Genomic DNA, 11,769 nt, shown 5'->3' with positions numbered 1-11,769 from the left:
TTATAATTCGAAACGGAGGTCATACATTTTTAGTCATGGCGGAGTTGATGTTCTTCTGCATCGTGGCAGAACGCGGCGACGGTTCCGGCGGCTATCGTCACGCCGGCAGCGGCGAGCTGCCGAGACGAGCTACCTCGGGCGCTCACCAAGTGCTCGGTGAAATGCGTGGGAGGAGGAGGAAGAAGAATGTGATGTTAATTAATTCTAAGCTCCAACACAAGGATGAAATGCAGTGTTGGTAGATCATGTTTGATCATAGCATTCCGATCGTCTTCGGGATCGAAATGTGCATTTGGCAGCATGGAGATTGCAATACTAAAAACTCCTAAATGAACAAGGGATGGACAGCCATCCCAGAAACAAAGAAAAGACCTTGTGTCGCACCATTTCGTGCCACCAAGGAAAGGATCAATCATGCCTACTGACTACTCTACTCTACTCTACTCTAGCAGTGAAACAGAGCAAGTTCGTAGCTTGGGAACCGATGATGGATCGATAAATCTGCTCAACTCTCACTCAGCATCACCAACGCCTCCGCGGCCTCCAGTGTCCTCGCGCCCGGCCATCCTCCGGGACGGGCACCTCCATCATCAGCCTCCATGGCGTCCGCACGGGGGGTACCAACGGCGTGCTCCAGGACGGGTAACATAGATGGAAGAGGCCGTCTCCAGAAATTCAGGGCCCCGATGCGAAATGCGAATTGGGGCCCTGAAATTTCTAGAATACACATTTTTATGAAAGAAAAATGAATAAATTCAAACACTAGACAAATTATAGGCTTGTCAAGATACTAAAACAAAAAGACTAAACCTACTATGTATCTTCTCAAGATAATTTGATTGATGAACTGATGCATTTGCACACAATATACTCATCTATATATTCAACACAACAAAGTAGTCTAATTTAAATATGGTTTCAGTTTGAGCGCACCTGGTGGACAGATAGGTGATGTCCTGACCTTGGTATCGGCCACCGACTGTTTTTCTACTTGTGCGCTTTTTTAGATTTTTGTGTCATTATATTGAGAATAGAAAAGAGTATTTACAGGATGGTGTTATAGCGAAGAAAAACTGGATGACCTACGCGCAGAAACTTGGCATTAAGCAACCTCTCGAAGAAACCTGCCAGATTGGGTCACCCAAACGTCCATTCAGCAAAACCAAAACGCTGCATAATTTCAACGAGGAACAGAGTCGTGCATCGAATCCAATTGTTCCCAAAACCAAAAGGCTGCATAATTTCAACGAGGAACGGCCATTCAACAGAATCAAAAGCATAAGCTATATTAATAAGCTAGATCATCTGAGAAGGCACCTTCTTGTGATGCAGTGCGCCTGTGCGCGGATGGCTTGCTGTGCCATAAGGTATGGAAATTCCTCATGCGAGCAGGGCTATGGCCTATGGGCTGCGCCTCCGGGCAGGAAACCAAGCGATCAAACAAACTAGCAGACATCGCCGCTAGCCTCCGTCTTAGAACAATTTTAGTATCGGTTGTTACGAGGTAACTGTCTTACTGTGTGTCTGTGTGGGATCACAGGATCAAAAAGGAAGGAACCCATGTCCTCGTGTACTAGGATATACGTGGGAGGTTTGCCGATACGTCATCTAGCCAACTCGGAACACAAGATATCATGCTTGGTCGCTTTTGGAACCAAAGTAGTACTGGAGTTACCGAGTTGGTAAGATTGACATTCTATGTGGTACTAAGCTCAATAATAATTCACAATAACATCAATGACCGAACATGTTGCTAGATGACGAACTGATTAATTATTGACGGGAGCTTGTACATATGATCAAAGATTGATCACTTGTGGATAAGCATGGCAATGAGTTCGCCTGCGACGCCACATCGCTCTGTCATCTCGCGATCTATGTTTGTCACTGGGGATTTCTTCTCCATCCCCTTAAACGCATTCTCGCAATGATCACCAACGCCCTTGATATCCAACATGAGACTCGACGCGGTAATGTAGTCCCCATCATGAAGGAGAGTGCGGACGTCGACCTCGAGTTCGTTGCCCGCGAATTGATAGGACCAGAGGCAGACGTTTAACACGCCCCCCTCTGGCGTGCCCTTCTTTTTCTTGGCTAGGTCATCGATGACCTTGGCGTTGTGGTTGGCGGTGTCACCGGCGATCTTCACCGCGATGTTGGCAAGTTCCAACTCAGTGGAGGCATAGGTACTCTTTGGATCTATGTGCAGCACGGACATGCACAACAAGGCATTCTTGGTCTTGTTGCAAGTCCGGGCAACAAAGCTGGCGTCGGCATCGGCGACAGAGATTCCGAAGGACATGATGCCGAGAATAATGAAAACCATGGCTACAGATGTTGCTCGGTTCGCCATTGCAACTTTTAGTTTGCACCTACCTAGGTGTCGTTGCTATCTCGGTGATTCTTTCTTCTATATGTAAAGGTACACACACGAGAAAATCCTTATGATATGACCCGCCTAAATGATTGTATGATTGTGTATTTATTGGTTCTCGCTAGATCAAATGTCATATCAAATCAAATCAATCAAATCAAACCGAATCAAATCAAATCAAATCAAATCAAATCAGATCTTTCCCTATAATATATATAATAATAAAGCAATTATCGCCTCTACCCGCCTGCTCACCGTAGTGACACTTTTGCTAAAATCCCCCTGTGTTTCTCAATAATACAACCCACAGTCCTTTTTAAAGTGGATAATCTGAGAAAATATTTCGTTCTTACACAAAGGACCCTGCATTTTTTAGTATTCAACCCGCAGTCCTTTTAAACGCATTGGCTCCTTCGATCAACCCCAACGCGGAGACCCATTTTGTCCGCGGGCGTCCGTTTGGGTCTGCGCCGACAAAAATGACGGCACAACACAGAGACCCATTTTGTTCGCGGGGGTCCATTTGGGTCTTCGCCGACAAAAATGACGGCCCAATGCAGAGACCCATTTTTATTTTGTGTCCGTTTTGTGTCCATTCACACCCATTTTCAACCCAAATTTGGTCCGCCACTCCCACCACTGGCCACGCCGCCGCATGGCTGCTGCAGCCTCGCCGCTCAACCGGAGCACCTTCGTCTCCAGCCCGACGAGGCCATGGAGGTCGTACTGGAGACGGACGAGACCATGGAGGTCGAACCGCTGTGCGTCGAACGGCTCAGACAAGGCGGACGCTCGGCGTCGGCCTCGCCTCCCCAGTGCGCGGCCGCCATCTGTGCTCACCGTGGCCGCGCCCTTGCTAGCTAGCTAGCTGCGCGTGTGCGTGCTTGCTAGCTAGTTGCCCGCGGCATGCTAGGTAGCTAGCTGCGCTCGTGCTAGCCGGCCGGTGGCCGCGTGATAGCTGGCTAGCTTGCGCGCCCGGCCACCTCGCCGCTCGCGTGTTGGAGCGGTGGAGCTCGCGCGCCCGGCCGCGCCATGGTCGCTGCGTCTACCCGCCATGCGTGTGGCCTCTGCCCTATCGAGCCGCCATGGACACCGTGCCCAGCTGCGCCACCATGGACACCGCGCCCAGCTGCGCCATGGACACCGCGCCGAGCCGCCATGCTTGTTGTGCTCGCCGAGCCGCGCTTGCCCTGCCTCGTCTCGCGCCCATGCCGTGCCACCCCGCCTGTGCGTCTCCACGTTGGAGCTCGCGCGCCCGACCGCCTCCGTGTTGTGGCTCGACCGCTGGACTCGGCTCGCGCCGGACCGGTGTTGCTGGAGCAGGTGGTCACGCCAGCCAAGCGCCCCTCCACGTCTAGCCGCCATGCGTGCCGCCCCGCCGTGCCGAGCCATGCTCGCGTGGGTGCAGCTCGTCCCAACATGCACCGGCGTCGCTGCCTGCTATTTGTTCGACAAAATGTCAGGACAAACATGCACAAAATGCATCCGGCTGCCGTTGGGTGCACCAGCCGACCCAATTGTGGACGCGGACGCGCGATCCAAACGGACAAAAGTGGACAAAATTGGTGTCCGTTTGGTGTGATGCCTTAGCTCGCTGAAAACAGACGCGGAAAGTCCCTGGACACGCTCGTGTGATGCCTCCGCACTGCCTTTGAGGAGCACGGCGACTGCCCGAAGGACAACCCGTTCAGGGTGACCATGCGGGAGACCTCGATGGTGTAGTCCCTGCTGTTGCTGTTGGGGAGGACAGCCGAGGCACACAGGGTCAGGTCCACGATGCCCATGTACGCGGTGCAAGTGTGTGCTGTGCAGACAAACTGTGTGTGGTATGTTTACTCAACTTGTGATGACAGCTCTTTGGTTAGTAGTACCTTCGTCCCTAGATTTTCACTCTAAACATCATTATATTTTGGACAGAGGGTGTGTTTGCGAAAATTGTTGTTGTTTTATTTTTGAAGTTATTCCATTAATTTTGCATCACAATATATCAATTTGTACGGCTCCGGCATATATGTTTATCACCATATGGCCGTTCGAGTTTTGGTATATGGGTGTTCGGCCGATTGTGTTGACGAATATTTCCGCATTGGTGAAGACATGCTCTTGGAGGCCGTTCGAAGGTTCACTAAAGCAGCGATCATTGTCTTTGACCCGGAGTACTTGAGTCTTGAGAGCACCTAACGAGGAAGATACCCAGAGGCTGGTGACAGAGAGTGAAGCAAGCGGTTGGCTAGAGATGCTTGGATCACTTGACTGTATGCGCTGGACATGGAAGAATTGTCCTGCAGGATGGAAGGGTCAGTACAAAGGTCATTGCAATGATCCAGCGACCATTCTTGAGGAAGTTGCAACTAAGGCCACTGCAACGATCATAGAAGACGAAAGGGATATGCCCGAGAACTTTCGGTATATCACCAATGAGACTTCGGTTTGAGCCAGAGTATGATACAAATAGGATCCCGGCATTCCTTGAAGAGCATCGCAAGATCGAGAACCGACAAGTTCATGCTCAGCTCCAACAAGATCTCATTGAGCATCACTGGCGACGTCTTAGTGAGTCCTTGTTGTTCTATCACATGCTACTTGCTACATTTGGACATTTGGCGTGTTTAAATTTGAATAATTAGATTTGTAGACTTTAAATTCAGGTTCATCGGAGAAAAAATGGGTCATTGCCGGGGCTAAAGGGACGGTCGGTGCGTTGACAACATGGTAGTGAGAGGAGGTTGAGGGGAGGGGAGGGCGGTGAGGCGGCACAGGAGTGGGCCGCGGGCGGTGGTGGCCAGTGGTTTGGCCGGTGCCACATTCGACGGTTGGGGAAGAAGAAGAATCGCGGGCTGGAGGTACAAGATGAACATGAAAACTGTTCAGAGTTGAAAGTATATGCCGTTGGATCTGCATCCGAAGGCCGAAAATGTTTCGATTGGCCCTAATTTCAATTTCAGTCGACTTACTCTCAATATTATTGAAGTCAAGTGACCATGATTAAAAAAACTACTTGTATATAAAGGAGCATATTTTTTTTATTGGTGGATCTATAACATTTAGAATATATCTGTGACGGGAAAGAGCATATTTGATACTGGTCACTTGGCTTCAATAATACTGATCCACCAATATTGCATCTCTATGACGGGAAAGAACATACTCCATACCCCATATTAGTTTTGTCTAAAGTGAAACTTTATAAAGTTTGACCAAGTTTGTAGAAAACAATATGAATATTTACAGTAACAAATTTATATGATGTGAAAATATATGCAATGATGAATTCAATGATATATATTTGGTGGTGTATATATTAACATATTTTTCTACAAACTTGTCGAAAATATATAGAGTTTGACTTTAAACAAACCTAATATGCGGAGTAAATAAAAACGAAGGGAGTATTTGTTTTATGTGTGTGTGGGGGAAAGGCCATATTTGATACTCTGAATATATATGACATTTTCTATTTGTGAGTAAAAGATAACTCATTCAGGCTTATAATTCTAAGTGTAGAATGTCTGAAAGTTAAGAATGGAGGTGAGTGAGGCAACTCCATGGTTTTCTTCTTCTTCTTTTTTCTTTCGAAATAGAGGTTAAACCTTCGGCCTCTGCATCATTCATGATGCACACAACCATTCTTATTAATTATTAAGCAGAGTATAAGGAAATACAACCATGGCTGAGCCATTAAACATATGAATAAACATCTACTACTAAGTCAACTTCTTCCACAACAACGTCTTCAAGCGCCCCACACCGTCGTCGTCACGTATGGCAGAAGATGGACAAGACAAGGATTTTCATCCTGATTGCGAAGGCCAAGGCCAACACAATGGGAAGACAAACCTTCAAGTTCGTCATTGCTGAGACCAACCGATGAAGACCGAAATAAGTGTTTTCATCTTGGACATGAAGTTGTTTTCAATCATCATTTTGGAGACGGATCTTCTAGTAGTCACGCAAGGATGTGATCCACGCTATGCTGGAATGATGCTAGCCGAAGGGTGGGACATATTCACACCATAGACAACCGCCCACGCCGGTCGTCCATGATGCGGCGGGATTTGGCGGCACCTGCGCCGCATCTGCACGATGAAGATCGTTGTCTTGACCGTTGCTGCCAATGATTGTCACTGTCGCACCACCCTCCTGCCTGCTGCCGCCAACCACTGAGATCCGTTGTCCGCCGCCACTGGAGCCCGTCGTCGCCATTGCGCCACTGCCAAATTCCAATTTAGGGGAAGATTTTTTTCGGGAACTGCAAAAGTAGCTCCCCTATCAACCTCCGCTAGATTATATGGACACCTCGTAAAACTATATTTAGGGGGATTTTTTTGGGGAACCGTTGGTGATACTCTAAGGCCATGTATTAAGCCTCACATGGTTCTTACTAAATACAGTCATGCGGGAAAAAATACGTTCAAATTTTTGCGGTGTTGAAATCTTCTTCCTTCTACATCCACCAGGGATGTGCCATGAGAATAGCTCGATACCGCCTCTTAGCCTCGACCACGTCAGAGCAAACCTTTTTAAACCCAGGAGATTATAGAAGCAGTGTCCAGGAAGTCATCGACGCAAACTAGCAGAAGCCGACAATCGTGATCTGCGCAATAAATCGCCGCCTGGGAGAAGAAAACGCCGGCAAGGGCCTGTAGAAACTGCAAAGACAAGGAAAGCCGGCTGAATATAGAATCCAACGAATACCAAAACCGAACGGATCCCAGAAGATCCATCAGAGACATTGCTCCACAGTCCACACAACCCTCGCCTGTGATAAGCACACCGTCGGAAAGGGAAAAGAGCGGGGTGATCAAACTTGAAGAATCATAAAGAAAACGTGAAAAAAAGTTTCACCCCGACCATGCACCTACTCCATCTTCTCCAATGACCTAGACGGGTTCGCTTGTCGCTCCGCACAGCACGCCGTTGTGATGTGTTCTTGCCGTTTCCGAGGACGGCTGAACACGTATGCCGGGAAGTCGCCGTCGAGGCTGCTCGCGCCCACGGTGGTGATCCACGGCATGAGCGTCGGAATTCGCGGGAGCCAGCGTCGTTCCCGGCAGAGCAGGAGACCAGGGCGTTCTACTGCATCGCGGAAGAACGAGGCGACGTTACCGGCGAGCTGCCGAGACGAGCTACCTCGGCTGCACACCAAGCGCTCGGTGAAATGCCTGGGACGACGAGGAAGAAGAATGGGACGTTAATTCCAACTTTGATGAGCCCGCCACGCCGTCGAAATGTAACATGTTGCAACACAAGGATGAAATGCAGTGTTGGCAATGGGTAATACTAGTGTTGGTAGATCATGTTCTATCATATCACTTGGCACCTCTGCAAAGTGCAAACCATGGAGATTGCAATGCTAGAAAACGCCTAAACTGGAACCAAAATGCTATTTTTTCTTCTCAACTCTCACTCAGCATCAGCAACGCCTCCGCGGCCTCCAGCGCCCTCGCGTCCGGCCATCGTCCATCATCAGCTTCCTCCATGGAGTCCTCACGGGCGGCACCAACGGCGTGCTCCAGGGCGGGCACCGCGGCCGGCAATGGCATCGCCGCTCTGTTCCTGGCCGCCGCCAGTAGGACCTCCGCGATGGCGGCGTCGGCGTGCGGGGCGTCCCCCTGGCGGTAGTGCACGATGACGAGCCCGAGCTTGCCGCGCGGCTGGCCGGCCACGCCCACCGTGAGCGCCGGCGAGCGGAACGCCCACAGCTCCACCATGGCCGGCTCCAGGTCCTCGGCCCTGGCGTCGTCCGCCACGGCGAGGCCGTTCTCAGTCAGGAACCTCCTCCAGCCGGCGATGAGGCGGTACGATTTGTTGCACTCCAGCTTCTTGCAGTCGAGCACGTAGGGCCGGCCCGCGCGGTCGTAGGCCTGCACCTGCACGCACGGCCTCTCCTCCGCCGTCAGCACCTCGTCGAACGGGAACGGCTCGCCGTGCCGCCAGCTGCGGCACGACATGAGCAGCCGGTGCTGGTTGGTCACCCGGTCCGACTTGGACAGCCGCTTCCCGTAGATGCGCACTGGGGCGGACGCGCCGAGGCCGCGCAGGACGTCGCGGAGCTTGCCGTCCACGACGGCGATCTCGTCCAGCGAGTCCACGCCCGGGGCGGGCACCGCCGCGGACCACGACGTCGACTCCATGCCGGCCCAGAACACGCCGCCCTCACGCTTCTTGCTCGCTCTGGTCGCGCCCAGCAGCCTCCCCCTGCGGCCAAGATCGTTCTCCCATCGCACCCTGCGGTCCGCGACGGCCACCTCGTCCAGCGAATTGACGGCCAAGAACTCGCGCTCCTGATGGTTCTTGCGCTTCTTGCTGGCTCTTGCCGCGGGGGATTGGGCCCGACGGATGGGAAAGTGAGGCCAGAGAGAGGAGGCGGCGGCGGCCTCTGCCCACGGCGATGGCGACGTCGACTCGATGCCGGCCAAGAACTCGCGCTCCTGATGGTTCTTGAGCTTCTTGCTGGCTCTGGACGCGCGGGATCGCGCCCGGCGGATGGCAACGGAAGGCCGGAGCGCCGCGGCAGCGGAGCACGGCGGCGGGCGCTGGTCCGCGGCCAGAAACCTCTCCCCGCGGCGAAGATCCTCGTCCACTCGCAGCCTGCGGTCGACGGCAATGATCTCGTCCAGCGAATTGACGCCCATGGAGGCCCCTGGAGACGGCGACGTCGACTCGACGCCGGCCCAGAACGCGCCGTCATGCCGCTTCTTGCGCTTCTTGATGGCTCTGGCCGCCGGAGATTGCGCTCGACAGACGGCAACGGGAGGCCGGAGCGCGGCGGCGGCGGCGGCAGCGGCGTACTGCCACAGCAGGCTCCGGTTCGCGGCAAACATCCTCTCCTCTCCCCCGGACTTGAGCTGCGGCCCCACGGCGTCGTGCTCGTCCGGGGCGGCCACCGGCACCACGGAGGAGCCGAAAGATCCGCCACCTGTACAACCATTGCCGTTTTATACATGAAAAAAAAATACTTTTCCGCAATCTTTTTCCCTCCATTTTCTTTCCCGCCATCTTCTTTGCCACCATTTTCTCCCGCCATTTTCTTTCCCGCCATTCTCTCCCGCCACAATAAGGAGTGCTGCATCGACGGAGAATTGGCGATCGGGAATGGTGGAGGACTCCGGCGGCGGCAGGGGATGGAAATACCTCTCAAAGGGAAGGAACATTTTATAGAGAGAGCTTTGGTGTTGGATACGGACTGGACCCCAAAACATTTTTTTTGTTCATTCAAAAATCAAATCTGGAAGAACAAATCTTAACAGGAAACTGGAAACAAAACATGAAGCTTTGCTATAACTACATTTTCCCTAAAACAAAAGCTGACTCCTTTTCATTTCGGAAATGATAAATCCCGAATGTTCGGTCGAACGTTTTTATGGCAACTTTACTTGCGGCAAGGATAGGAAATTTAGTTGTCATGCACGGCAATTTCCTGGCAAATAATAATAATAATAAAACTAAGGGAGAAATTGCCCTGCCTACCAGCTAAACTTGTCATGGTCGATACATATAATTTGCCACAAGACACCTTCGATTTGCCATGGGGCAAATCCCGAACATTCGGGACTTATCAGCGTCCTTTAGTTTTGTGCATAGTCGATTTTCTTATCCGCTTGATTTGGAGTGCCAATCTCGAGGCGTGTTTTCTTGTGCCTTCTGGGGATGGGTTTTTTCCGAGTTTACAACAACAAAAAATGGCCGGTTCGTTGGGTTGGGTTGGGGAAGGGGTGGTTCGGACCCTGAGCTTACGCTAGAATAATCAAATTCAAAATCCATTATATTTTGAAGCAGAACAACCGAGTTCAAAATCCATTTAAAAAATTCAGCCGAATTTGTTTTCTCCAAAGAAAAATCAAAAATCTATTTTTCCGGTCATTACCGTATATAAATCCGAATAGAGAAAAAAATTTGGTTACTGATCTAGGAGCATATGATTTCCCCCGATGCAATGCACGGGCATATTTCCTAGTCATCTAAAAAGAAAAACAATTATCACGTGACACATGTACATAGAGCATTGACGAAAGATGGTGGTGGCAGGGCGGCGCATGTGCACCTAGGGCATTGCTGAGAGAGAGAGAGAGAGAGAGAGAGAGAGAGAGAGAGAGAGAGAGAGAGAGAGAGAGAGAGAGAGAGAGAGAGAGAGAGAGGAATGGGTGAGGTGTTGGAGGAGGATGGTCCACGGGTTGGTTCACCGATGATCCTACTTGTGTGCGATGAGCTTGTTTTTTTTTTGAGAATGTGATGAGCTCGTTTTTGACACAAGTTGATTTAGTCGCTTCCAGCCCTATTTTTTTGAAACTATGATGATTTTTATAGCAAATTCGGAAATTGTACACCCTAATGCAGAAAAATCAAGAGTATCACCCTGTCGGCTTCATGTTGGCTGAAGAGAGACTTTTCGGCCAACCGTTGGCCAAAAAGGACTTTTCGGCCAACAGTTGACCAAAGAGTGCCTCTTCGGCCAACACCTGCTTTACTGTTTTAGAAAATTCATATCAATTAGGATTTTTAGTATTTTAAATTGATTCTTTTTGCATTAGATTAGAAATTTTACGAAGTTTCTGTAGATATCAAGTTTGACTAGATTTGAAAGTTTGAATTTGAATTTTAATGATTTTTCTCAAATCACTAGATTGCCTATAATTTGAGCTAGGAGTATTTTTTTAGATGATTCTTTTTGCTACTGGTTCTTTGTGACTTTGTTTATCAGTAGTAATTAATTGGCAAATTTTATAATTATTTAAAATTATGTTTTTATGAAAACAGTACTGTTTTAGTGTTTTATAGGTTTTATGCCATTTCTTTTAATTTTAATTGCTTTAATTTTTTTTAGTTTTTTGACATATTCTTTTAATTTTTGTTAAGTTATTAGTAGATATTTTATTTGTAGTAATTTTTTGTATTTTATTTCTTTTATCCTACTAGAAAACTTGTTTTGAGCTTCATAGGAGTTTATATTTAAAAGTTCCTTATAAATCTTGTACAACCATTGCCGTTTTATACATGAAAAAAAAATACTTTTCCGCAATCTTTTTCCCTCCATTTTCTTTCCCGCCATCTTCTTTGCCACCATTTTCTCCCGCCATTTTCTTTCCCGCCATTCTCTCCCGCCACAATAAGGAGTGCTGCATCGACGGAGAATTGGCGATCGGGAATGGTGGAGGACTCCGGCGGTGGCAGGGGATGGAAATACCTCTCAAAGGGAAGGAACATTTTATAGAGAGAGCTTTGGTGTTGGATACGGACTGGACCCCAAAACATTTCTTTTGTTCATTCAAAAATCAAATCTGGAAGAACAAATCTTAACAGGAAACTAGAAACAAAACATGAAGCTTTGCTATAACTACATTTTCCCTAAAACAAAAGCTGACTCCTTTTCATTTCGGAAATGATAAATCCCGAAT

At 49.3% G+C, this 11,769-nt stretch overlaps 1 protein-coding gene across 1 annotated transcript; it reads right to left on the bottom strand.

The window, feature by feature from the left end:
* Positions 1-1,748: 1,748 nt before the first annotated feature.
* Positions 1,749-2,430, bottom strand: LOC123057457 (uncharacterized). The gene has a single exon (XM_044480419.1). It carries the CDS (start codon positions 2,351-2,353, stop codon positions 1,811-1,813), a length of 543 nt encoding a protein of 180 aa, XP_044336354.1. The 5' UTR covers positions 2,354-2,430; the 3' UTR covers positions 1,749-1,810.
* Positions 2,431-11,769: the final 9,339 nt, after the last annotated feature.

The sequence above is a fragment of the Triticum aestivum genome, chromosome 3A, assembly GCF_018294505.1.
Source record: "Triticum aestivum cultivar Chinese Spring chromosome 3A, IWGSC CS RefSeq v2.1, whole genome shotgun sequence".
In the NCBI taxonomy this organism is placed as follows: domain Eukaryota; kingdom Viridiplantae; phylum Streptophyta; class Magnoliopsida; order Poales; family Poaceae; genus Triticum; species Triticum aestivum.
The sequence above is the reverse complement of the archived record's forward strand: the minus strand, read 5'-3'. Positions and strand labels throughout refer to the sequence as shown.

What these genes read in the sequence shown, in the direction of transcription:
- LOC123057457 (XM_044480419.1), bottom strand. Translation starts at nt 2,353, where the DNA reads ATGGCGAACCGAGCAACATCTGTAGCCATGGTTTTCATTATTCTCGGC.